Source organism: Hippoglossus stenolepis, chromosome 14 (assembly GCF_022539355.2).
Source record: "Hippoglossus stenolepis isolate QCI-W04-F060 chromosome 14, HSTE1.2, whole genome shotgun sequence".
NCBI lineage: Eukaryota > Metazoa > Chordata > Actinopteri > Pleuronectiformes > Pleuronectidae > Hippoglossus > Hippoglossus stenolepis.
This window is the reverse complement of record NC_061496.1, coordinates 10,327,865-10,353,022: the sequence shown is the minus strand read 5'-3', so window position 1 is coordinate 10,353,022 and position 25,158 is coordinate 10,327,865. Positions and strand designations below refer to the sequence as shown.

Here is a 25,158-nt window from a genome sequence, read left to right as displayed (position 1 = left end):
TTATGCTTCTTAAAATACGACTGATTTTGATTAACCCGATTCAAGACTTTGCCACTAAGAGGTAAACGCTCTTTGGTCTCATTTACACTAAACAGACCAAATCTCTTTGGTGCAAACAGAGCTGAAGAGCCTGTTTTTTTATAGGGAAGAATATAAGTGCATTGATATACATATATTTTTGCTAATACTATATACCTGACCTGCATTTAGCCTTTTGTTACAAATTGGAAATGCTAACTTGATTTTGCATCTGTGATATGATGGAAATTCCTTGTTGACCACAGGTGGAGAAATGTGGTTTTATAGTTTGTCCAGTTACGCCAGTGTGTTATGGTGAATTTTAATCAACAGCTTGTAAATAATTGATAGTAAAACTTGCCTCGTCCTGTTTTTAAGAGCTGATAAGCTATTCAGAAGAAAATTCATTAGTCTGCAGTGAGTTTCAAATATCAGCTGCAAAAACCACACGTCAGTTGAACTATATTTCACATCTCTTGTGAGTCCCAAAGCTGACGGACACGACACCAGCAGTCTGAAGGTCTGAAGCACACACAGGCCAAAACAGGAAGCCCCAACAACACCCCAACACACACACACACACACACACACACACACACACACACACACACACACACACACACACACACACACACACACACACACACACACACACACACACACACACACACACACACACACACACACACACACACACACACACTAACACCCACATTCAAAACCCTCCCATTGAACGACTGACAGTCTAGCTGGCCAGTGGTGGATCCATGGAGGATTTGTGTCTGTATATGTCTCTGTGAGTGTGTGTGTGTGTGTGTGTGTGTGTGTGTGTGTGTGTGTGTGTGTGTGTGTGTGTGTGTGTGTGTGGACTGGAGGTTCCAGCTGGCCTGTCATGGGACTCCCAATCGCGTGTGAGCAGTACTGAGAGGGAGCTGTGGCTAACTTGTCCAACACTGAAACACTCAACAGGCTGGGAAGGTCAATTAGGGTGAGTCCAGGTCGGTGAAACAAGGACTATTGTTTTTTCTGTTTTTTGAGCAAATACAAATTTTAAAAAATCAATAAGTAATTAAAAGGTTTGAAAAGTCTATCACTGAACATTTCTGATAAATCCTAGAGTGTATAGAAAAAAACTTGAGCTAAGGACATATCGAAAATCATATTCAACAGTATTATGCTTTTATCCTGATAGGAAGACAATGCCTCGCTGTTTTGACAGATCAAGCTTTGTAGCTGGTGAAAAGTTTAAGTACATAAACTTTGCACAAGACAAGAAAAAGGCCTGACAACAAAACAAGTCACATCGTGACGCAAACCCAGCAAAAAAAACAAACACCACACTTACAAAAACCTCACGTTTGATTATGATTGGACGGAACAACCTGTCCAGACAAAGTGTCCGACAGCAGCAGCAGCCAACCAGGACAGAGGCTCCAACTCTGGCCTGGGCTGAAACCAAAGAACCGCCCTGAGAACACACACACCACCTCCACCTCCCGTCATTTAGTTAACCTTGACCAACTAACCAGCCACACATAAACACTCACACACCCCCTCTTCTATCCTTTGACTGACTCGCACATTTTGTGGAACGAGACCACACTTCCACCCAATAACCTCTGGTGTGAACTTAATTGTGTATACTCAGGTATTGAGTTTCGGGCCATGCCTGGCTCCCACAGCACTCAAAGAGAAACAGACGCTGTGAACCTGACAATGAGTGAGAAGGGGGGGAGTGAGAAAGGGAGAGAGAATGAAAGAGAGAGAGAGAGAGAGAGAGAGAGAGAGATAGAGAGAGAGAGAGAGAGAGAGAGAGGGACAGGGACCACCCAACAGCTGCGAAGAAAAACAAAGCTGGGTGGAGAGCAAAGTCAGCTTCGATCACGTCGGCGCTACGACAGTTGAAAGTTGTTGTGCAGTAGCAGTTCGGCGAAGGTGAAAGAGGCAGAGAGAAAGAGAAAGTGGAACCCCCCCGAAAAAGTGTGGTTGGTATTTAGTCGAATTCGTCTCAAGGCAAAAATTGTTTACCTTCTATATTGCACATTTAGGTTTTATACTCAAAGTAACTTTACTATTTTTTTTCTTCTTTTTTTTCAAAATATTATGTTTTCTGTTGTGAAATTAAATGAACTGTTTGCTTGAATAATCAACGCTACACAAATATTTAAAAAAAAATCCAAAAGTATTCACACAATTTGAGATTGATTAATTGATTCAACTAAATTATTATAATACCAGCTTCAGGACCACAAACTACTGGACTGGAGGTGAAGTGGGATTATGACCAGCTTTGAAAAACCACCTCTGAATGTTAAGTCATCAACAGTCTCCCCTCTCGTTACAATAACTCATGTGACCTTCACCAAGGTACTGAAACATTATTAAAACACAAAGGAGTTGACTCTGTCTGGACGAAGAAAAGGCAAAATACACCCATACTTTCGAAAAGTAATTGTAATTGTAATAAAAAGAGAAATATAGTATTTTACATTTTTCATTATGACATAGTTATAGATTTTCTACAACATGTGACTCAAAAGTTTAAATATTTTCATAAATTCACATTTTATAAAGGATGTGTGGTGGTGTGGTTCTACTGCTGTCCACCAGGGGGACGATGATATGCAGAGTCTGATCAGGTCATTGGAGGCTTCGTTTTATTTCAGCGGAGAGTAAGTTATTCAAGTACAGCTGTGTGTGTGTGTGTGAGAGAGAGCGAGAGAGTGACCCCTTCTAAGCCCTGTAAGTAGTTTTCTCTCACAAAAATCATTATAATATAATTTATTACAAATAATTTGGAAAATCTGAAGTCTGAAAAAAGAACAGATTTAAAAAAAAGAAAGAAACTTACAAAATGCAACAAGTTGTATTTTAAAAAAGCAATTAGTTCACTCAATTATTATTTAATTATTTAACAGTATACAATAAAAAAAATTTGATAAAGTGACTAAATTAATTAGCATCAATAATTCAGAGTTCGTTTTTTAAAATTCCTCTTTATGTAATAATTACAAGTATAAGTATCAAAAAGTGTAGGTTTACATATTAAGTAATTAATTTACTTAAGATATTTTATTGTACTTAATAATATATCATAAACTTATTTATTTACTACAAGTTTTTCTAGGTGTATTTCTTTAAGTCCTTACGTTCAATCAAACTGAACTAAAACAAAACTACACTGTATTAAGTCAGACAGTGAGAATTATCAAACCTGCTGCTGTTGAATGTGTTAACACAGTTACAGTTCAACACCGGAGTTTAGTCTGTTTTTGTCCGAAAGTCAAAGATCAAATGCCGCAGTTCACCCCCGGCCCCGTTACCCAAAGCTCCGCGTTCCACTGGAGCGACTTATATATACCCTGCTGTGTGTATGTGTGTGTCAGGAGTCAGTTACCTTTCCATGCTGATGAGTGCCTTTGAAGGGTTGGCTCGAGGGATTTTCCAGTCTCTCTGGAACACAAGGAATGGACAGCTGACCTGAAGACAGACACACACACACACACACACACACACACACACACACACACACACACACACACACACACACACACACACACACACACACACACACACACACACACACACACACACACACACACACACACACACACACACACACACAGAGTTAGCTCTGCCAGTCAGTGCTGCCAAAAGTGTTCAGCTCCACTGAAAAGTAACTGAATACACACATGCACACACACACACAAAAAGACAAGGATACACCCCCTGAGCGAGTAAGTGAGTAGGGATTATCCTAAAATTATATTGCAAATGAATGAAAACATATAAAGTTCCGTTATTTACATATCTCAACTTGATGGGACATGACAGAATTTCATGGTTATTTTACAAACCAAATATTTCCCCAGAAAAATCACAACATTGGGCTGATATTTCAAATTTCAAATAACAGAAAGGAAATGATACGAGAGTCATCCAAGAATTACTGGATGTGGCCTTACTGTGTTCTATGTCAAAGCAAACATGTACTTGGATGAATGCATTAGTTAAATACACAAGTGGCTGATATTCTTATGGAATTTCAGAATCATGACCCACAAAGGGACCACGCCTTATTAATACAATGCTGCAGTTTCTAGGAAGTGGGCAAGGAGAGGGCCAGAGGGAAATTTAGCTACTTTGCCTCAGTATTCTTCTCATGTATCTGTAACTGAAGCATTAAATATAAATGAAGGGTTCCCTTGGAAAATTGAGGATCCACGATCACATGAAATTCATCAGGTTTTTCCCTCTATGTGACCTGTAATTTGCACTGATCTATTGTACTGCAGATGGAAACAAGACAGAATAAGAGGCTACAAGAGGTAAAGGATTATATAAGTGGAGCAGAAGACAAAGAAGGCACGATGAGAATAGCTAAATATACCATATTCATCAACTAATTTTACATGTTAGGGATTTAACTGATGCTCCCATTGGATTGTCTTACACTGTCTGAGCAGGTAGTGTAAAGGTTGTTCAAGGATACTTGGTGAGATGACCACTGATGGACACCAGTGTTACCCCTCGGTTATCTCTGATCACAACCTCCCCTTGCTGAAACGCATTTTCCAGGACATTGTCTCATATTTCTGTTCAATCGATGTGCAAACCAAAAACTATTTTGCGAACAACCATGAAAAAGAAATTTAAATTTAACAATATTCTCTCTATTCTCACCCCTCGTCACCCACCTCTCCTCTCTCCCTATTCCCTCTAATCTCACCCCAACCGGTCGAGGCAGATGGTCGCCCACCCCGAGTCTGGTCCTGCTAGAGGAAGAGATTTTTCTCTCCTCGGTCGCCAAGTGCTTCCTCGTTGTGGGGATTGTTGGATTCTCTATACTATTGTAAGGTCTCAATCTTAAAATGTCAATTGCCTTGAGATAATGTATGATTTGGAGCAATACAAATAAAATGGAATTAAAATAATTGTGTTAATCCCACCAATTTAAGAGGCTCTGTTTGGGTTGGTTGTTTTTCTAACCAGGGAAATGAGTCACTGGACCTATAGAAATCATAAATGAGTTCAGAGTAATATACAAATGTTATATATTCCACGGTGGAGAAACTTGGTCTTTACATTATTCATGTCCACGGCAGTCTAACAATCTGTATGTTAAACCTCAAAGTTCCACACATACTGTAGATATATGGACACAATCTCAGCAGGTATATCATTGTCGTGAAGCAACGCGCCCCATCTGTCTGTCCCCCTGCCCGTCTCTCTCCTCTCGTTCAGGGCCTGTCATGACTGCTCTCCAACAGGCCTCCTGTGTCTGGATTAATCTCCCTGGTTGACTGCTGATTTGAAGGTGGGTCGGCCGTCATCCACCAACACCAAAACTAATTTCACTGTGTCACTGCACGATACTCCTGCCTTCCACCCCACCCCCCTTCACTGACACCCATGCATGCACGCACATTGCAGAATATCTTCATCTGTCTCTGTCTCATCTACATGGAAGAGGGCATGAGGGCGGGTGACTAGTCCGAAGGAGAAAGGTCAGCGCGCTGAAGGAGTTCATCATTCTGAGGTGTCAGAGCCTCTCTTTAGGAGAGCAGATGAAGCGGAGCGGAAGGAGGAGAGGATGGGAGGAAGGATGGGAGGGGGAAAGAGAGTAACAGGGAAAGAGGAGGGGGGTCTTTCTTTATGTTTGTCTGGTTATTGGTTATCAGCCAAAAGTTCGTCATGGCCTACGGAGTTGGCTGGAGTCCACCGAGCGCAAATCAATCATCATACGGTTTGTGTTTCGCCATCACGTCTCGCCTTTGATTACATCTTAATTATGAGAAAACAACTTAAGACACTCGCACGTCTTAGTCGAGTCTACAAATGATCATTTGGTGGCTAAAAATACACCAGAGGGTTCAATGAAACTCCAGAAGCGAAGCAGTCAAACACACATTCAGTCATTCAGAAATGATCACACAATGCATCCACTACACTTGCGGGCCTCTGGCATGAGGTAAACAGCTTTTAATAGCATCAAACCCTCTGCAGTTTGTTTGCGACCATCTGTCCAGTCTATTGTGTTTCCCTGTTGTGACTCTTTGGAAGTTCATCGGCTGACAGCTGATGTATGGGTTCTTACAAAGTCCCCAGCCAGGCCCTCGGGATCCTGCCGCACTGTCTTCACCCCCGTCCACTATCTATTTCTGCTTTGTCTTCACGTTTTCCTCGTCTCTTTTTTCTGCTTCACAGTATTTACTTAGATCAAGGTGTATCAGTCTGCATCTTCCACTGGCGTTTAGGAGGGGTGTGCGAGAAGGAAGTTGTGCAGACCGGTCTGTTGGAAGAGGATCAATGTGTTTGCCAACTGTGTTTTTGAAACCAAGACTAATTTATTTTCTGTGCAAGAATTGATACATTTTGATAAATAACATAATTTCTATATTTATTTTCTTTATATATTTAGTTTCTATAGAGAAGCTGTAGATAGTGGGTTGGAGAGTTCAGGAACATTACTGGAATATTTCTGCTCTTCCCATCAGCTTGTAGTCAACATACACAAATACAATGATCATCCACAGATAGCTGAAATACTATTTTACTGTGTTTTTAACCAAACCTGGACCAAATTAAATTTAACAGCATTTTACAGCCATGAGAGGAGACAGTAAAATGTCTGTTAAAGCATAATGAGCAAGACTAAACAACAAATACAGGAAGTTTACAAGTGTTTATCCTTAATTCAGGGTTAATTCAGGACAGACACTAGTAGGTGCAGATCTTTTAGGTAAAACTTAACTTTGGGAACTTCTAGTCTTGTAGTCTTGTGCGCAAAGATAGTTTACACCTAATTCCCCCCCGATTCCGAGTGTTCTGTTCTGGTGGTTTCTGGAGAGGTTGTGGGGTATATTGGAGTTGAGGGGTGGAGGGTGAAAACCGGGTCCAGGAAGTTTTCACTCCTTTCTTCCCTGGGTACCCCTGGCCTATCCAACTTCCAGTCATCGGCTGAGAGAAGCCAGATGCAGGCAGGATAATCACCCCCTAATAAGAGGCTATATTGAAAGCAGGCTGGTGTTCGTACACTACAAGCTTAAAAGGCACGTGCAAACACATACACACTCAAACATATATGTACACACGGGCAGCCAAATGCATGTGCACACACATATTTGGAGCAGGTGTAATTACAGTGTGCAATGACTTCCGAAAGAAGCGATCACTCAAAATATGTACACATGTGGACATACAAACATGTGCAAAAAGAAGAAAAAAAACAAGATACTCACACGCACATACAAACACACACAAAGACAGACACACAGACACCCGCACCAGACCCAGATTGTTTTTCCTTCTTCTGACTTCAGTCCTATACCACCATCCTGGAAAAATGTTAGCATATGGCAAAGGATATCAATAATTTCACGATATTTCAATTATCAATTTAGAAAAGAGAGAACAGATCCCCGGGGGATTGCGTAGGTTGGTGTCTGTTTTTGTGTGGCCCTATGAAAAAATATGAGGTTTAGCATTGTAACTGAAGCCCTACCCACACTCTTAAAATTCAATTTCCCCCCTTTTCTGGTCGTCATGAAGTATAGAAAGCATATTTTTTCCCCTTCCTTTGTATATTGGAATAACTTTTGATGAAATCTAGAGACTGTGTTGGCAGAGCTAAAACAGTGAAGAGCCCCCAAACAGCTGAGGGAATCTTCTAAACACCAATCTTACATTTCATCAGAAGAAGAAATGGCTCAACATCAACCAGTGTTGGTGGACTGCAGCCCAAAGTGAAATCAGCACCGTTTCAAAAATGTGGCACCACTGTGGCCTTCTGTTCATGTGTATCACAGCAATAAACCATTTCTTCTTGTGTAACTGCAGACAGGCACTGCATGCAGAGCTGGATGATGCAGGGTAGCATGACACATGTGGAATTAAAGGTGATATTAGACTGTGCAAGCCAACATTTACGAAACAGTGTTTGACAGACACTGGTTGTACTGTCTAAGTTTCCAGTACTCTTTCACTTTGTTCAGTAGATTGATAAACTGCAGACTTTTATCGTTTCTTTTTGCATATCTCTTGCTTATCTTTGCAATGCCTTATTTGTCGTTCATCTCCCTGTCTGCCATTCCTCATCTTTACCGTCTCTCTGCCCTCTCATGTGGGTCTTCAGCTTGAGTGGATTGATGAGCAAGTTAAAAGAGCAGGATAGTTGTTCTTTTCTCTTCCTGAATGATAATGATCTCCCTCACCTGCACATCTGCTGCCATTTAATTAAAACTCAGAGGAGGATCTTTGAGAGCAAAAGCATTATTTTTAGTGCAATGAACATATACATGCAAATTTGCACACGACATGTTCTCACTCTGCTGCAAAGAACATTGGGCAGAACATGTGTTATTTGTTGATCTCATGCGTATCAGGGTATATTAAGTTCAAGACAGGGCTGTCTGAGAATGAGGAGCAGGCGGGTGCATGGGTCAGGGGATGCAAACTCAGAAGGGAGACAAGTGGAGAGGGAATAGCAGGAGTGTGAAGCTGACGAGGTGGATAATGATATAAGACAGGTATCACTATCACAAATTATTATGAGTTTTTGTCTGCAAAAACATCTGAAGAGCAAATCCAACAAATGTTGAGTTTGAGCTTACTTCTCACGCATGTTAACTTCATATTCTAAGCAATCTAAAAAAGCATTTGAAAAAGCTGCACAACCCCTCCTCGAGACACACAAAATATTGTATGACTTCTAGTAAAAATGTATATGCAAACACATGCAAGCTTCTATTGCAAGACACAAAATATTCCACCCAAAAAATGAACATGCATACTTGAAATCCATTCCATCCTTTCACACACATACTCACACAAAACACAACACAACCATTAGTCGAAAACGCACACATCACTTCTGTGGCACAACGCGCCAGGTGTACTGCTCTTCCACCACCAGCAGCCTCAGAAGGAGAATCTATATTCCCCCTTCTGTCTTTTGTTCATTTGAGTAACTATGAGGAGCAGCAGCAGCAGCAGCAGCAGCTGCAGCCTCTCTCCCCGCTCGTGCTCAGCCGGGGGAAGGCAATAGGTTTAGCAGGCGAGGAGGCGAGGCAGATTTATGGCGCTGGAGGTGACCTCTGGGGCCGTAACACAGTGATGGGTGAGTGGCTCTCAACGGTAAGCTACTGGCACTTGACAAAGTGCCCGAAGCAGAATGAATTTACTTCTCTTTTCCTCAATCATCAAGCAGCCACTGCCCTGACCCCCATCCTGACTGCTATAACAAGATCTCCCATCTCACAAGGGCCTGAAAAATTTACTGTCACATCTACTTTTCAATGAGCTCAAGTGAGCACTTCTTTCACCTTCAGCGGAGCAGGTGCCTGTGTGGAGGAGGGCTAACCTGCCTGCCCCGGTGTATGTTTGTGTGTGTGTGTGTGTGTTTTATTAGTCTCGTGTGTGTGTAACAGAGGGAGAGCAAGAGAGAGAGAGAGAGAGAGAGAGAGAGAGAGAGAGGGACTGAATGTACATGAAGAAATGTGTGTAAAGGCTGTGCGCTGGTCTACCCACTTGCTCCCTCACTCACCCAAACTCAACCTGTCTCTCTCTCTCACACACACACACACACACACACACACACACACACACACACACACACACACACACACACACACACACACACACACACACACACACACACACACACACACACACACACACACACAATTCAGAGCACATTACATTCATTTCATTTATTTGGAGACTTTAGCAAAACTACTACTTGCCTTATCCATATTCGTACAATATGTTAACGTTTACCTAAATTTAACCAAACATGCCATGTTAACAAAAAAATTGTTATAATGTAATAACATATAAAGAGTCCTCATAGGTCCCCACAACACAAGTAAAGTACTTTCAAAATATAAAATCCCAGAAAAATGTATGAAAACATCCAGCAATGAAGTATTTTAAACGCAAAGAAATACAACTCTTGTATGTTTTAATGTAACAACATAAAGAGTCTCTCACTTCTCTTATACTCTATACCAGACATGCACACACACACAAACACACACACACACACACACACACACACACACACTAAGTGAAGCTGGCAGGCAGGGACACAAAGGGCACTGCTTTACGGATATCAGCAGACACCTCTGCCATTTATATTAGAAGTCAATCTACCTTATCATATCTCTTACGCACGCACGCACGCACACACACACACACACACACACATGCATGCATATGCGCACCTACACAGATTTTGTGAGTGTTTGCCAGCTTTCATCAGCTTCATGGCGTTAATGATCCTGATATTTTTTTTATATGCAGGCGATAAATCCTGGTGCGCACACATTCAAATTTTATCTTTCTTGCACTCTAGTTGTTGAGGTGAAATTATGGTGGATGTGACAGCGATGAAAGTAGAACAAACTTAATATGTACATTAGCATTGAAGATATATTAGAGAGGGTATGATGAATAAATCCAGAAAATGTGTTTTCAATAAGGACATGCAGGAGATGCAAATGGACCAAAAGAGAGAAGGGGGAAAGGAAGAAAAGAGTTCAACTTATGAAAGGATAAATCAATCAATAACTGATTAATCTCTATTCTCTGTCTTGGCTGTCGAGGGATTGATGCCCTTTTAATGATCTATTGCTGCCAGAGAAACCAACAACATGCTGGAAGTGACTGTAGTTTAAATTATTATGATTCCAATAAGTGGAGCGACTAGGAAAAATGTGTCTTACCTCCGGACATCTCTCTAGGAAAAAAAAAAAGAGTATGTATTTAATTATTCTTCACTCTTTTTAAGTACTTGGCAAATGGAACAAACAGTCAAACTGATTTTATTCTATTCTCCCAACAAACAGACATGTTGATTTACCGGCAACAGGAAGAGAAAAGTTGCTGGTGGGAGGTTCCACTTGTTTAAATGTTTACAGCATCAAACTGTCTATTGATATAACAGTTACACGGCAAAATCAATACATTGTACATTAGTGCAAACAAAGTTGGTTACGCCATCGTTTCATTATGTCAACTCCCCTCTTTAAAATGTCACATCTAATTCAACCTCTTTTCTTTTATGAGCCGCTCTTTCGCCTGCCCTCACCCGCTGGGATAATGTTATCGTGATGAAACAATAAAAATCAATGATTAAGCATGTGTAATTTTCCGAAGACGATGTATTAAAATTTATTATCTCTCTCTCTCTCTCTGTCGAGCCGTGACACGTGCGAGACGATCTGCAGGTTACAACTGAAAATAAAGAAGGGGCATTAGAAGCTACTCAATAAGCCACTGTAAAATTGATCAGGCCATAAAAGCTGCTACGCTGCCGCTACACGTCCATACACAACCGCACGCTCGTTTTATAGTGTTATCAATACATTCTGCGAGACGTTCATTTTCTCTCATCTTTACTTAGTTTTAATCACTTGTGGTTATAACTTGAATCAATCAGAGAATTTTATGACACTACATCAGCACTGTGAAAACACACATGCAATCTAAGAGGGCGTTCGGTGAAAGTTTTACACGTACACTTCAGAGTTAGTTACAGCAGCTCTGGTGAGACTTAATTAATTCCTGACCCACCTATGGTTCCCTTTATGCTCGCCACAATTATTAAATAGACAGTTTTTTTTCTCTCTACTGTCACCAAGTAATTGCTGATTGTGCCAACTGTTGGGTTTCTCGTTTTAAAACTGTGAGGTCTCAACCCTTACTGAATAAAGTGCCTTGAGATAATGTGCGTTGTGATTTGGTGCCATACAAGTAAAATTGAATGGAGGAGAATTCGTAAATAATGTTTTTTTTATCTCTATTGCAGATAATAATATTTTGGCCTCTAGTTGAAGGGTGGAAGCACTGAACGTTATTGGCATGTACAATTGCAAATTGCAGAGGACGCCACAACAAAAAGTCAGTAAGAGCTGATTAAATATTATATAAAACATAGTTTAGATGTGTACCAGCCAACTGCTGGGGACATGTACAGAAATGACAGCTTAACGTGTTATTTCAGAAAGCGTTTAATTAATCAACGGGATCCATCAGCCTGCAAATAAAATTAAGTATGTTTAACTGAGCAAATAACCCTTAAATAAAAACATCTGAAGGATCATTTCATTTTTAAATTCACAAAGAATAGTACGTTTTCAAGATATTTCAATAAATTCAAATTTGTTTCTGTATAAGAAACATTAAAATGAGATTCATTATAGATAAATATACTTCTATACTTCTTTTATATCTGAAAAGTTAAATGACTTTTTATAATTTCATGATGTGAGACAAAATAAGAGACCAAAATTGATAAATAATTGCCAGACAGTGTTATCTGATATTTTCTTGAAAAAATGTGGGTCAAGCAAAACTGGCAGTAGTGATATGAAGTGACCCTGCCAATTCAAAGGCTCTAGAAGTGATACTGTAGCGACATATTATTTTGATAGTATAATTAAGTTTTATTAGTTGTTTTTGACATCTTGTTGAAAAATATTTTCCCCCTATGTGACGTCTATGTCTCTGTGACAGTGTGTATTTTCGATTCCACCACTAAGAGTCGCTAAAATTAGATATTTCCTCCAATTTAAAGCAGAGAATTGTACATTTTCAGAATGTACATTCTGTAAAAACATAGTTTGTGCTCTTTTATGCAAACTCACCACAATCAAGTCTCAGGGAAAGTTTAATTTCTATAGAAACTAGTTTATCTAAACAGTCTTCCCCACCAAAAACAAGAGTAGACTAACTGAGTTCCACACCTCAGATCACTGAAAAAGAAAGATGTGCCAAATCTCCGACCAACTTCAATGAGTCCAGAAAACTCTGACAAAATGGGGAAAATACTACAGAAGATTTACTGTTTGATAAAGTATATGGACAGTATGCCACCTGGGCCTTTCTATCGCCACCTCAAGAGAAAAAAAAAAAGAAGAAGAAGAAAGACAATTCCAGCGGTGAAGAGCTGTGCTGTCGGCTGGATCAGTGGAAGTGGCTCGGCAAACAGCGTTTTTCTTTTAACTTTCAATTCTCCTAAGCATGCGTGCTTCACAGCCCCTAGGGCTATTGCCTTTCTCAATCTGTCCCTGGAGAGGCAGGAGTTATGGTCCCTGTCGATTGAGGAGAAAGGGATGTTATTCCCCTGTCACCCCCTGGTCGCGCCGCCATCCTCCCTGCCCTGATCTACAGCCTAACGCCCCCCCGCCACCCCTTCCGCCCTCCCCCTTCCCCACTTTGCTTTGTCGTAAGCTGCAGACTATGTCGTTGCCATGGGCTCTTGAGATGAGGACGAGGAAAAAAAATGCTCCGTGGGGGTGGGGGGGTGGAGGTGCTGATATTGGTTTGGAGGAGATGTTAGCAGCTGCATGATGTTGGTGCAGGTGAATGTTTTAGTACGACGTTAACACACTTGCAGAAAATTGTTGTTTGTGTATTTTATTTACATTCATCGACTATTTACTTGTATTTTTCTACACTGTGTTTTTACTAAGATGGAGTGATGGGTGATGGCACGGCCAGGGGAGCAGTACAATGAGACAGCTTGGCCCAGGGGAGGCGACCTGCCCCAGGGCACATGCAGGTCCTTGACTGACACCCTTGATAGGGGAGCAGCGGCGGGGTTAAACATGAGAGGCAGTTAGTTAACGATAGTGTGTGATCAGAGGTGTGTTGATTGCTAACTCTGTGTCCCATGAGTCCCTGTAGGTTTGGTCTCGTTATGGACGGCTGACTGCTACAACACAACAGCTTCAATCCAATATGATTTCTGTGAAAACTTGGTGGAACGATGGGACATAGGCTAAGATAAGGCGTTTTATATTTTCACAAATTTCCCAGGGAAAAATGCTATGATTTAGATGAAAAAATTGGGCATATCTGACGAGTGTGTGCAATTTGGTGTCACTTGGCAGGGCATTGGCGGAGGTATGCACACCAATGAGTGCCATTCTATTTTGTTTGTTTGTTTGTTTGTTGGTTTGTCAGCAGCATTACGCAAAAGCTACTAAACAGATTTCCATGAAACTCAGTGAAGGGATGGGACGTGTCAAGAAAGAAGCCATTCATTTTTTCGCAGATCTGGACAACAGGGGCACATTCTTACTACAGACGTGAATGGATTCTTCCTTGACACAAACTACATCTTACAACTCGTTCATGTAATAATCCGTCTGGTAGTTTTTGTGTAAGCCTGTTTACAAAGAAATTAACAAACCAACCAACAGGGTGAAAACGCACCTTGGCAGAAGTAGAAACAAATCCTTCAAGAGACAAAAACTTGGGATTATAACAAGTTTGAATGCATTTCATGTATTTCTGAGAGCTATGAAATTACACAAACTGCAGGCATCCTTACACAACCTACATTACCAGTGAACACCAGTACAGACATCAGTACACCTGACACATCCTCCACAGAGAATTTCCCGTGCTCAACCCCATTTCCATACTGGTCAGGCTCTTTTAGGTTCTATTGCACCTTAGGCAAATCCAGAGTTTGTGAGGGTCTCTCTGGGTGAAGGAATAAATAAATAAGCAGATAAATAGATGAATAACCCAGAGGAATGAGAGCCCATGCGCCTTGGCCATCCATCATATATCCTATTACCACACACTCAGCGGCACCTGCAGTATGTATAATGCAGTCAACCTCCGTAAGCAGATACAAATTCAACTCTTTTGCTCCTCAATTTGTTATATCTGACAACAACACTGCTTGTGCCGTGTTGTTTCTTTGAATTATGAATAGATTCCCCTTCACCAGACTTCCGCTGGTGCGTGATAGCGTGGTGCTGTTATGCAGAACAGCTGTGGAAAACAAATTCCAGAAGCACGGTGCAGTTCTTAGCGGCTGGGCGAATATGCATAAACAGCTGCGCTTAAAGTCACTTAAAAACAAGCAAATGGGCTCAATATTTCATCTTTGGATTTGTTTCATCGGCTGTGATGAATATGAAATGCCAGAGTGTAGTACGAGTGCAGGGAAACACAGTTGTTTAAGTGTTTCAAATGATCTGAGAATGGTTTCGAGATTTTTCACACAACAGTGAGAAATAGTCGAGGAGTGCTTTAACTGACAATTTAAAACTTAATTCCTGTCAGCAGGTCTTTTATAGTCATGACACTTTGATTTATAAATATTACTAATACCATTCACATACTATGTCAATAAAATGAATGGATGGAGACTGTGTCTGTGAGTAAATTCAAATGAACAAAGCCGAGAGTGGGAGGGAGAGTTAGGGAGACCAGAGAGGATGAGGAATGTAAATACATGGCAAACCGATAACACATTTTGACCGCTGCCTGTTTGTTTGGGTATTTACACTGTGAGGCTACAATCAAATCCTCAAAGCTTCAGCCCACATGACAAGAGCCCATTTCAGGGCCACACATCCTCTAAACAGCCAAACCAACAATCCAAATCCCAGTCGACACACACACACACACACACACACAAAACCCAAAAGTCATATCCACTTATTTGTCTATTACTTCAAAATACAAAAAAAAAGGGAAGGATAAGACGAACTTTGAGGAAGTGATTTTTTTTCGGGACTTGGCTGAACTTTCAAGCCCTGTTTGGTTCGAGCAGATGTAGAATTAGTACACATCACTTTACATCAGTGAGACATTGAACACAAGCTGCTGCTCAGAGGCCAAATACCTCTCTGTCACAACAACACAGACACGCACACCTCGCCTCCAGTGTCTGCGATTCGGCCGTGGTAATTGTCAATGTGATGTCAATTCCCACAGCAACGGTGTCTCATTGTTTTTCTTCCAAAAGCATGCTTCACGTCTCCGGATGTCAGTGGCCTGCAACACCAGTCAAAACCAATAAAGAGTACAATCACATCCACACTATAAAAACTGTGACACAGAATTTTAACTTCTGTTTTTAAATTGAGCAGTAAATTAGTTTACAACAGTTTTTGCAAGGTTCAAAACAGACCTCAGACCGCACAGGCTCTTTATCTAGGTCTCAATACACTGATTATTTGATTAGAAGAAACTGCGTTGTAGAATAATGCTGGACAGGAATGTGTCTTAGAACTGAAACATACTGCATTTACATGTTACACTAACACAATAGAAAGATATCTGCACTTCAAACTCACTGGGATAAACATACAAGTTCAGTGACAGATTCATGTATTAGACACACTTCAGTGGAAATTAAATTTCCACCTTTGAAATCACAGTGCATTTGTGCCACATTAACACATTTACCACATGCACATCCCAGTGAGAATACAATTAAAGAGAAAAGAAACAGAGCAAAAGGTCAAGCAGCAGTCACCAAACAGCTGCTGTCATTTTTCTTTAACTGAAATATGTCAAATTTCTGTGAATGACTTTTCCACTCACAGTTGTTGAAAATGATACGGTGATATGAAACAACATATATTTTGGGATTTTAAAGAATTGTGCCACAATTTGTGTTACCTTGCTGTTTGAGATTATCATACTAATCAAGCTGATTTTATCTTCCTACCATTTTGGAAATCAAATGCATTATAAGCTCTCTTTTGCATAACTAATATTTATCCTTAAAACATGATCACTTTTATTGATATGTCAAGCAGATCATGAGTTAATTCATCAACATACTGTGAGTTTTTGCACTAGTGCACCACCCTATCCATTGCACATGTTCCAAAGAAGCCGACGTGCAATAAGAGAAACTGATCCAACAGCAAGCACCCAGATGAAATTGCTGCAAACATGCTGTCATTCCACAAGGGAATATTTCATTTTTTTTTATATTTTCAGAGCAGAGGATCCTGTTGCATGTCAATGAACTGGGCTAAACATGCATGACAAGGGATGGTGTGTGAACGGAGGAAGGTAAGAGGGAGTCAACCCCACGGTCAGAGAGAGACCTGTGTGTAATCTGCAGAAGATGCATGCAATAGACCGCCACACTACTTTATCTACAAGGCCCCTAATTGAGAGGGATGCTGGCGAACACATGTTGGGAAAAGAGGAAAGGGGTGTCAGATGTCAGCAATGTGCAGGCATATGGTTCCTTCAAGTTCGGTTACATGAACTGAAAATGGCACCAGACATCAGGTTTCTCTACGATGAATTTGTGACAGCGTGGTACTGCAAACCCTTGCACCTTTCCTTCATCATTACAAGGTGATTACGGGTGATTACAATGATGAGGACAGACCAACAACTGAATCATCTAATGCTGCACCTGTCAATACTTTAAAATCACACCACATAAAATCTTGACTTAATCTTCTGACAAGGACAAGTGTTATCGCCATTGTACCATCAAAAAATGACGCATTTCGGACTCTGTAGAATATGCTTTAAATTAAAGCACATTGGTGGAAAGGTGACGTAGGTGGATGGGAGAATTGGGTTGGTGGAGGATGACAAGTTATACTCAGTGACTTCTACTCTCTGCTGTGAGTGGACAGCGAGCCCTATGCTAGTGTTGTGTTGAAGTTTGTTTCCCCACTGACATGTATTTCTCCTTTCCTTAACCTGAACCCAGCCTTGTTCTAACCCTAACCACAGAGAAGGTGAGGGGCAACAGAGAACACAATCGGGGCAAAAACATCTTGACCACCAGGCAAAAGTCGACACGCCATTGGACCAATCGGTCTCATTCTACCGGAAATGTTTTACAACCGCTGTGTAAACACACTGTTCAGCACTGCATTGTTTATCTCCCATTACAAGCTCCCTCACTATGACGCAGGCATGGCCCTTATACCTCATTCTCAACCACAAGTTTGTAAGTTGACACTTTGAACCCTGTACATTGGGTTAAAGAAACCCAAATAGCCTTGAATTCACAGAGAAGCATGTTGTACGCACTTCGATTTACACATAAGCTGACTGTGGCCAACTGGCTAACCATGCTACACTGTGGAAAAATCCAGTACATAGACGTCCCCTTTAAACTTACTGTTACTTTTGGTTTAAATACAGTATAATTTACCGAAATGAAACCACAAAACCAATCATACCTTTGCACAATGTCTGTAAATTTTATGTTGTTTCAGAAAGGTTTGATATCATTACAAACCTGGAAATAGTTTTAAAGAGCAGCAAGGGAACGTAGTAGGTCGTTCTTTTCCAGCAGGAAATTACCCTGTGAGTCAGAATGGCAACGTAACTTTTAACTCCTGTCTCTAGTGAATCCGGCCATAATTACCGCCACCTACTGACATAGCAAGGACATTACATGACATGAAATGAGCAACCAAGGCAATGAATCATGATGAAGCGATGGATTACGTGCTATGAAGCTGTTTCGGGATTTTGCTGCCTGAGGTTAAAATCATATTTTTATCTATGTTGACCTCATACACAGCCTCTCTGGCATCTCACTGATGGAAATCCATCGTAGCAACAGAGAACTTGATGATCTTGATGATCTTTTGAATTCAAAAAGTGAACCGAAAAATGGAAGATACCAACTTGGCCATCTTTGCTCGTTGGGAAGGAGGCTTGAACAAAGCTAGAAGATGGCGTAAGGTAACATTGTGACCATGTACATTACTCCTGCTTAAACGGACTTGCAACCTCCAACTCTCATCATGGTCATCCCATAAGAAATGCAACACTCATGCACATATTCAAACACCCACGCAACTCATCCCATTTCAATTCAAAGCCTACCACTCTTCACCCCGTTCCTTTATTACTCCTTCATTATAAATGTGTCCTTCTCTTGTGCTCACAGCTACACTATGTGCTTTACCTTGTATATATTTTTTTTCACAATGTACCCTCAACCTAACCCAACGTCTGCCTTGGACATTTGCGCCAACCAACTTGAGTATCAAAAGCAGAACACTCCCCCCACTTCACACGAACCCCACCAAGAAGGGGCTGACCTTGTACATTCAAGATACCGCTATCACTTAGGAGACGCTGTGGTTATTGTAGGAAAAATGGGGCCCATCTGCTTGTTTGTCGCTTGTGCTTTATAGCAAGACAACACTTTGTACCGTATGTGGAGCATATAGTCCAAATAAAGGCACCCCCATGTTAAAACCCCCACTTATTTCTAAAATGACAGAAACACAAAAACATTTTAATGTATTGGAGGGCGTGGCTTGTTAAAGGTAACATAATTTTATGTTTTGGAGACAGCATTTGACAAAGCTAAAAATCGATTCAGTCAAACTGTCCACACACCCTCCAAAGAAACTGCTGTGAATGTATGTATAAAAAATAAATACTTTCTATTAAATACAATATTTTCAATACCTAACGTTTTTCTGAGCTTTCCACCGTCCTTGTCAATTGCCTACACCTACATCTTTTGAATCATCCCTTTTACAGCATCACAGGTATGTTTGAATGCATGTTAGTACAGACTCTACAATGAAAACAAATATTCACCTCTGATGTGGTATACGAGTATAGACTGCTGAGTCGTATTTGTCATGATTATTAGTTACAGTCTATCGAGGGTCCCGGCAGCATGACAATATGCATACAGTAACATTAGCTTGTACTGTATGAGCACTGTGTTGCCTGCCCCGGCCCCGGCACTCACTCACACGCAGCCGATCACATTTGCATGTTGTAGCATTGAGGCGGCGGCAGATTGGAGGGGCAGCAAATGGGCTGAATAATATGATCTCACAATCAATTATTTAGTAAATTGTGTTACATCAAAAACATTATTTTCTCTGCCGTGTTTCATTTGTCAGGCTGTGATGGAGGCTCGGTCATGTAACGCTGGGGGCGCTTTAACTACTGTGTGCTGAGTGAATGGAAGAGACGATAATAGTGTCAGGGACCATGCAAATCACCTGCTAAGGAAACACTGTAAATCACAGGGTGAGATTGTGCACAGAGCGACAACACGCTGCAGTATTACACAGAGCACATGTACAATTCAAATGTGAACATCATAATTGTGCACGTCAGAAACCATTGCTGAAGTAGTATTTACATGAGCATATGGGGCATTATTTAATAATAAATTGTTCAATCAATGAAATGAAGGGTTAACAACACAAATAAAGAAAATGAATATGTTAAAAGGCTTTAAAAATGCCAATTCACACTTTTACTTATAACACTGGAGACATATTAACAATCCAATAAATGGATGGTCATGACCTGCCCCATACTTCAAATGTTTGTCAGTGAAATTTAAGCTGATATATTCTCCTTCTCTGCATATTTGCCCCTTTTATTCCGATCTTTCTTTTCTTTCTTTTTATCATTTTTGCACATAAATAAACCTCTAAAGTCTTAAACGCTGTAAATGCTCCATCAGTTGGGGCAATACAATGATTGACACTAAGACTGGCTTTGAGTAACAGAATCAAACCAGGGACCGACCCCTCCCTCTCTTTTTCCTGCCTCGAAACTGGTGTCTCCAATCTTTTTTCCACAACCAAATGACTCTTAACTCGGCTGAGTGCAGCACGGGTCAGGCAGCTAGATTGAAGCCAGGGTGTCTGGTTAGTGTTAAAGTTTAACAGGAGATTTCAGATGTCTGATTTCACTCAACAGGCCAGCCGCCACTCTCTGTTTCAGAGGGACTCGCAGTAATGCATTGCAGATATGCCAGTGGGGCAAAAGTTGGGGGGAATAGATGTGTATACATGTACATATGTGTGTAGCAAAACTAAATATGACAAACACCTCTAAGTGTAACGCACCACAACTGACATCACCACAAACTAACTACAGCCTCCTAAATAGCCACAAAGTTGAATCACACCTCTTTAAAACAGTTTTGACATAAATCTAGTGTTAAAAAATTATTATTACAACAATTAGTTTTTGCAATGTGTTCCAAATGAACTGCCACTGATCAAATGTCCCAATGACACCCTGAGGAAAGTGTTAATGTATGGTGCATTTTTGGTGGATTGGGTGCAGCCTACACAGCCACACAAACACATGTAAGCACTCACGCAAACAGACACACACACACACATACACACAGACACACACAAAAGCCGTTGCTGCATTTGTGGTACGACACAGTGCAGTGAAAATTAAAATCCTTCACGGTGAAAACCACCACTTCTGACTGAATATTTCAAAAGCAAGGCTACAGATGCTGGCCTCTTCAAAAGGTACATTAAGAAAAAAAGGTACACAACCCACTAAATATTTCACTTATTCTTATATATTCAGATTTCATCTTTCATTGGAATATAAAAAAATATCACACAATGGGTGGCCTTCTGTGTTCTTTTTAAGTGACGGTGGATTGGTTGTGCTTTTTGAGAAGCAAGGCCAGCGGAGAAATCAAATTAGCGAGCAATCTTGTGACTTTCTATCGTGTTCAAAGACAGCCAGTTCAAATCCTCCCATCAACTAGGACAAACTTTGTGGAGAATAGTGTAATAGAGGTGCATTCTTGTCCATCAATAGCTAATACTCTTGTGACCCTGATCACTAAAACCAAATTGTAAATGTGTATTAAAGTAGAAAAGAGGTCTAGAAGTAGTAATTGCCTGATTCCATGGGCAGCATTTTTAATCATATCCCATTTAGGGTGAGATCACAGATGTTTCCAGAAAGTTGGATGTGGTGCCCCAAGATGGCGCCCCATTCACTTCTTAGTGTGAATGCTTAATGTTTTGTGGTTTTACCCATTCGTTAACTAACCTGTGGTCCTCTCTTCTTCCTTGCCAGGGTCTGGCGTGTAGGTATTGGTGGTCTCCTCTTCCTGGCTTGGGGTCGTTCCAAGTGGGAAACTGACAGGACGAGAGCTGGTGACCGAGCTGGATGGTCGAGAGCTGGCACAGTTCTGAGGGAAACGAGGAGGCAGCGTTAACTTTAGGAAATCACTGTAGAAACCGTTTAAAGAAATACACAGACGCATGTTTCCCTACCTGATAAGAACAAAGATTTCAAAGTTTCAAAGTTGATCACTGATTTGAACCTTTTTTAACCTCTGCCAAGGTGGTCATGTTTTCAATGTTGTATGTCTGTCTGCGAGCAGAATTACACAAAAACTACTGAACCAGTTTATTGAAACTTGATGGAGGGGTGGGGTTTGGGCCAAGTTTAAAATGTTTAGTTTTGGAGCAGATTTGATTAAGGAGGCAGATCCATGAGTCTTTCTTCCACTTCTTTAACATTGTGAGATAGAGCGTTAGCCTTGTGGGAGGTATGCACTCTTTAAGGGCCCTTCTAGTTTATTCATAAAATGGATTATCAGCCTAATTAGGATTTTTCTTTTTCTTAACCATTTACACTCATAGATGTTTTATGTTTTTATAAGGGTAGAGAGTAATTTCAAGTTATATTTTAACATAAAGCAATTAAAAATTCAGTTTTAAAAAACGTTTTATAAAAATTTATAAAAACATTTTATAAAAACATTTTATAAAAACATAGAACAATACAATGTACGCTGAAGAAATACTCAGCAGTTAGAGGGATTAAAAGTAAGGCTTTTTAGATTTAAATCCTTTGGATCAAAGTTTTCTTCTGATTACTGACAGTATTTTATTATTAAGCAGTCACAATTAGTACTATGCATTAAAAAGGTCATGCACTGTTGTAGTCGAATAAATAGTTTTTTCCAACAATGCCATCACACACTAGTCTACCAGCCGGAACAAAACGGCAATCACAGGGACGGTGTTCCATCAGGCTCCAGAGCTTCTTGTATGACATTCTGTAAATGGCAAACAAGCCTGCCTGTCATTTAAGTCTTGACGTTCAGTTTCAGTGGGAACAACACACTCATAAACACAAATGAAGAGAGAAATACATGCATTACACGTCACTGTTAGTCACTTTAACAAGGGCTGCCAGCAACAAAAATAAAATAGCACTTCATTTATAGCCTTTTATCAGAAAACTCACAGCAATTTTTGTGGCACACGTCAAAACATAACCTTTCAAGTTCATACCTGTGAAAATCAAATACCTGTTAAATTAATTTTTGTGAAGCCAAAACCAATTCTAACCAACTCCTAACTTCCTATATCTTGTCAAAACTTGAATGAAGATCAAAAAAACTAATCCACATCCAATTTATATCTATATTTCAGCGGTGTCAGGGGCATGGAGAATTGAGAGAGGGGGGGGTGTTTTTTATTTGGGTCTTGCATCTGACAGCTTTATTTCATAAAGCAATCTGGCTGTGTGTGTACAAGAGGGAGGTCAGGGTGGGTCAGGAGGCACTTGGTATCAAACAGACAAGCTACACTGGTCAAAGTGCTGTGTGTGTGTGTGTGTGTGTGTGTGTGTGTGTGTGTGTGTGTGTGTGTGTGTGTGTGTGTGTGTGTGTGTGTGTGTGTGTGTGTGAGAGTGAGTGAGTGTGCGTGTATAAAACCCACCCTCTGGGGATAAAAAAAGCCGCGAGTGTGACCCACGCCCATGTAGAGGGCTACTACAAGGAAGAGGGCTAAAGAGGTCGACGCTAGTGTGGAATTAAAGAGGCGAGAGTGTGTGATTAGGTTTGGTGGAATTTATGAGAGGGGTCGTCTGGGTCAGAGGTGAATCATACCACTGTGTCAAGAGCAATATTCCGTTGAAGTGTTTCTACAATATTTAAATGATTTCCATCTCTTTGCTATGTACATGTTATATACATGTACATAGCAGAGCAATACTTTTTTAATCTGAGGTGATGTGCATTGTGTCAGCGTAATAAAAGAGAAATCTGTTTTTCTAGTGTATGAGCCTTGTGTTTTGTCACGTTTAGAGTGGCTTTGACCTTAGCGAGGCTTAACATTGGTTGCTTATAAAGCTAGCGTTCACTTATTAAAATAGACAATGAAAGGTTCAAAATATCTTTAATTTAATTAACCAATCGAAATCCTTACAAGTCAAGGGAATTATCCACTTGGGTTAACCTTCCAATTGTTGCAAATAATATAACATATAAACCCCTCTATCTCTGACAAGTGCCATTTGTCTTCAAATGACCCCATATGCAGTAACACCACCAAAGCCTCTTTATCCCTCGCCTAGCGAGGCACAATACCCAATCCTATGTTTTACAACAAGGGGATATATAGGGCCATGTGCGGTCATCTAGAGCCAAATGTCTCCTATCTAGCCAAAGGACAGGTAGATACAGTATTTCAAGCAGGATTTATGGCACAAAATAGCATTAGCTAAAAACCGTCAGGCGACAGTGATGGCTAAAAAACGCATTCTGGTAGCGGAACCCGGCAAGATTGGAAAATTGCCACCACGAGTCGGGAGAGGAAGCAGTAAAAATGACGGTAAATGTGGGGGCCTCACTGATAACATGAGCAGCCAATATATCAGGCCGCACCTGGTGGCAAGGGACCCCCGGGGCCCCCCCTCCATCCACCCAACACCCAGACACAAACACGCAGACAGACAGACACGCGTGCACACATTAATCACTCAGACTGTAATTTATCTATTTATTTATTTCTTCCCATCCTTTCAGTGTCCCTCTCTGAGGTGGGGGGGTCACAAGAAAACAGATGTATTCTGATATTTTTTTTAATCAATCTGCCATCAAAAATGTTTCATTCTTCAAAGACCTAAAGTGCATGAGGATGGGAAATATTGGGGAGCACATAGACGGGGGTTATGGTGCAGTGGCCATAAAGTCTGATACAACAACCTGGAAAGAGGAGTGGAGTTAGTGTGACCACTGATAAAGGACAAGATGCATTGTGTGTTGGCTTGTGAGTGTGTGACATGGCTGCATGGGGCAAAGGAGTGTGGAACAATGAGAGTGGGTGTTTTTCAAGGTGCCGGAGCCTATAATTGACTGTATGTGTATGTTATGCACCTGTCTGCGTGAACTACAAACTATTAACTACTTTTTAAGTGCGGTGCATAGGCTATGATCTTCCTAAATATGTACACACACACATGCACACACACACACACACACACACACACACACACACACACACACACACACACACACACACACACACACACACACACACACACACACACACACACACACACACGCATCCTACAATTTCAGCCAAACAGCAGCGTCCAACAAGGCATAAATACTGGCCTGACACTTTAATGTCAGGGGACGGCTTGTCCTGGATTAGAAACTTGTAACCCACCGTGGAGCTTGACATTGCTGGGATGAAGGTGCTGCAATGTGCAGAGCGAGGAGGGGGCTATTATGAAGGGTCTACGTTTGATGTATAAGGGCATCTAACATGGACTGTCGACTCGTGAGAGGATAGC

General features: G+C 40.9%; 1 protein-coding gene across 2 annotated transcripts in view; it reads right to left on the bottom strand.

Annotated features, from left to right (window-relative positions):
* The window catches only part of LOC118121077 (adhesion G-protein coupled receptor D2), an 85,248-nt gene that overhangs the window by 15,135 nt on the left and 44,955 nt on the right, over positions 1-25,158 (bottom strand). For both annotated transcript variants that reach the window (XM_035176725.2, XM_035176726.2), the window contains exons 23-24: positions 21,613-21,754; positions 3,416-3,498 (exon numbers count right to left, since the gene is read on the bottom strand). In XM_035176725.2, coding sequence (XP_035032616.1) covers positions 3,416-3,498; positions 21,613-21,754 — 225 coding nt within the window. The remainder of the gene's footprint in view (positions 1-3,415; positions 3,499-21,612; positions 21,755-25,158) is intronic.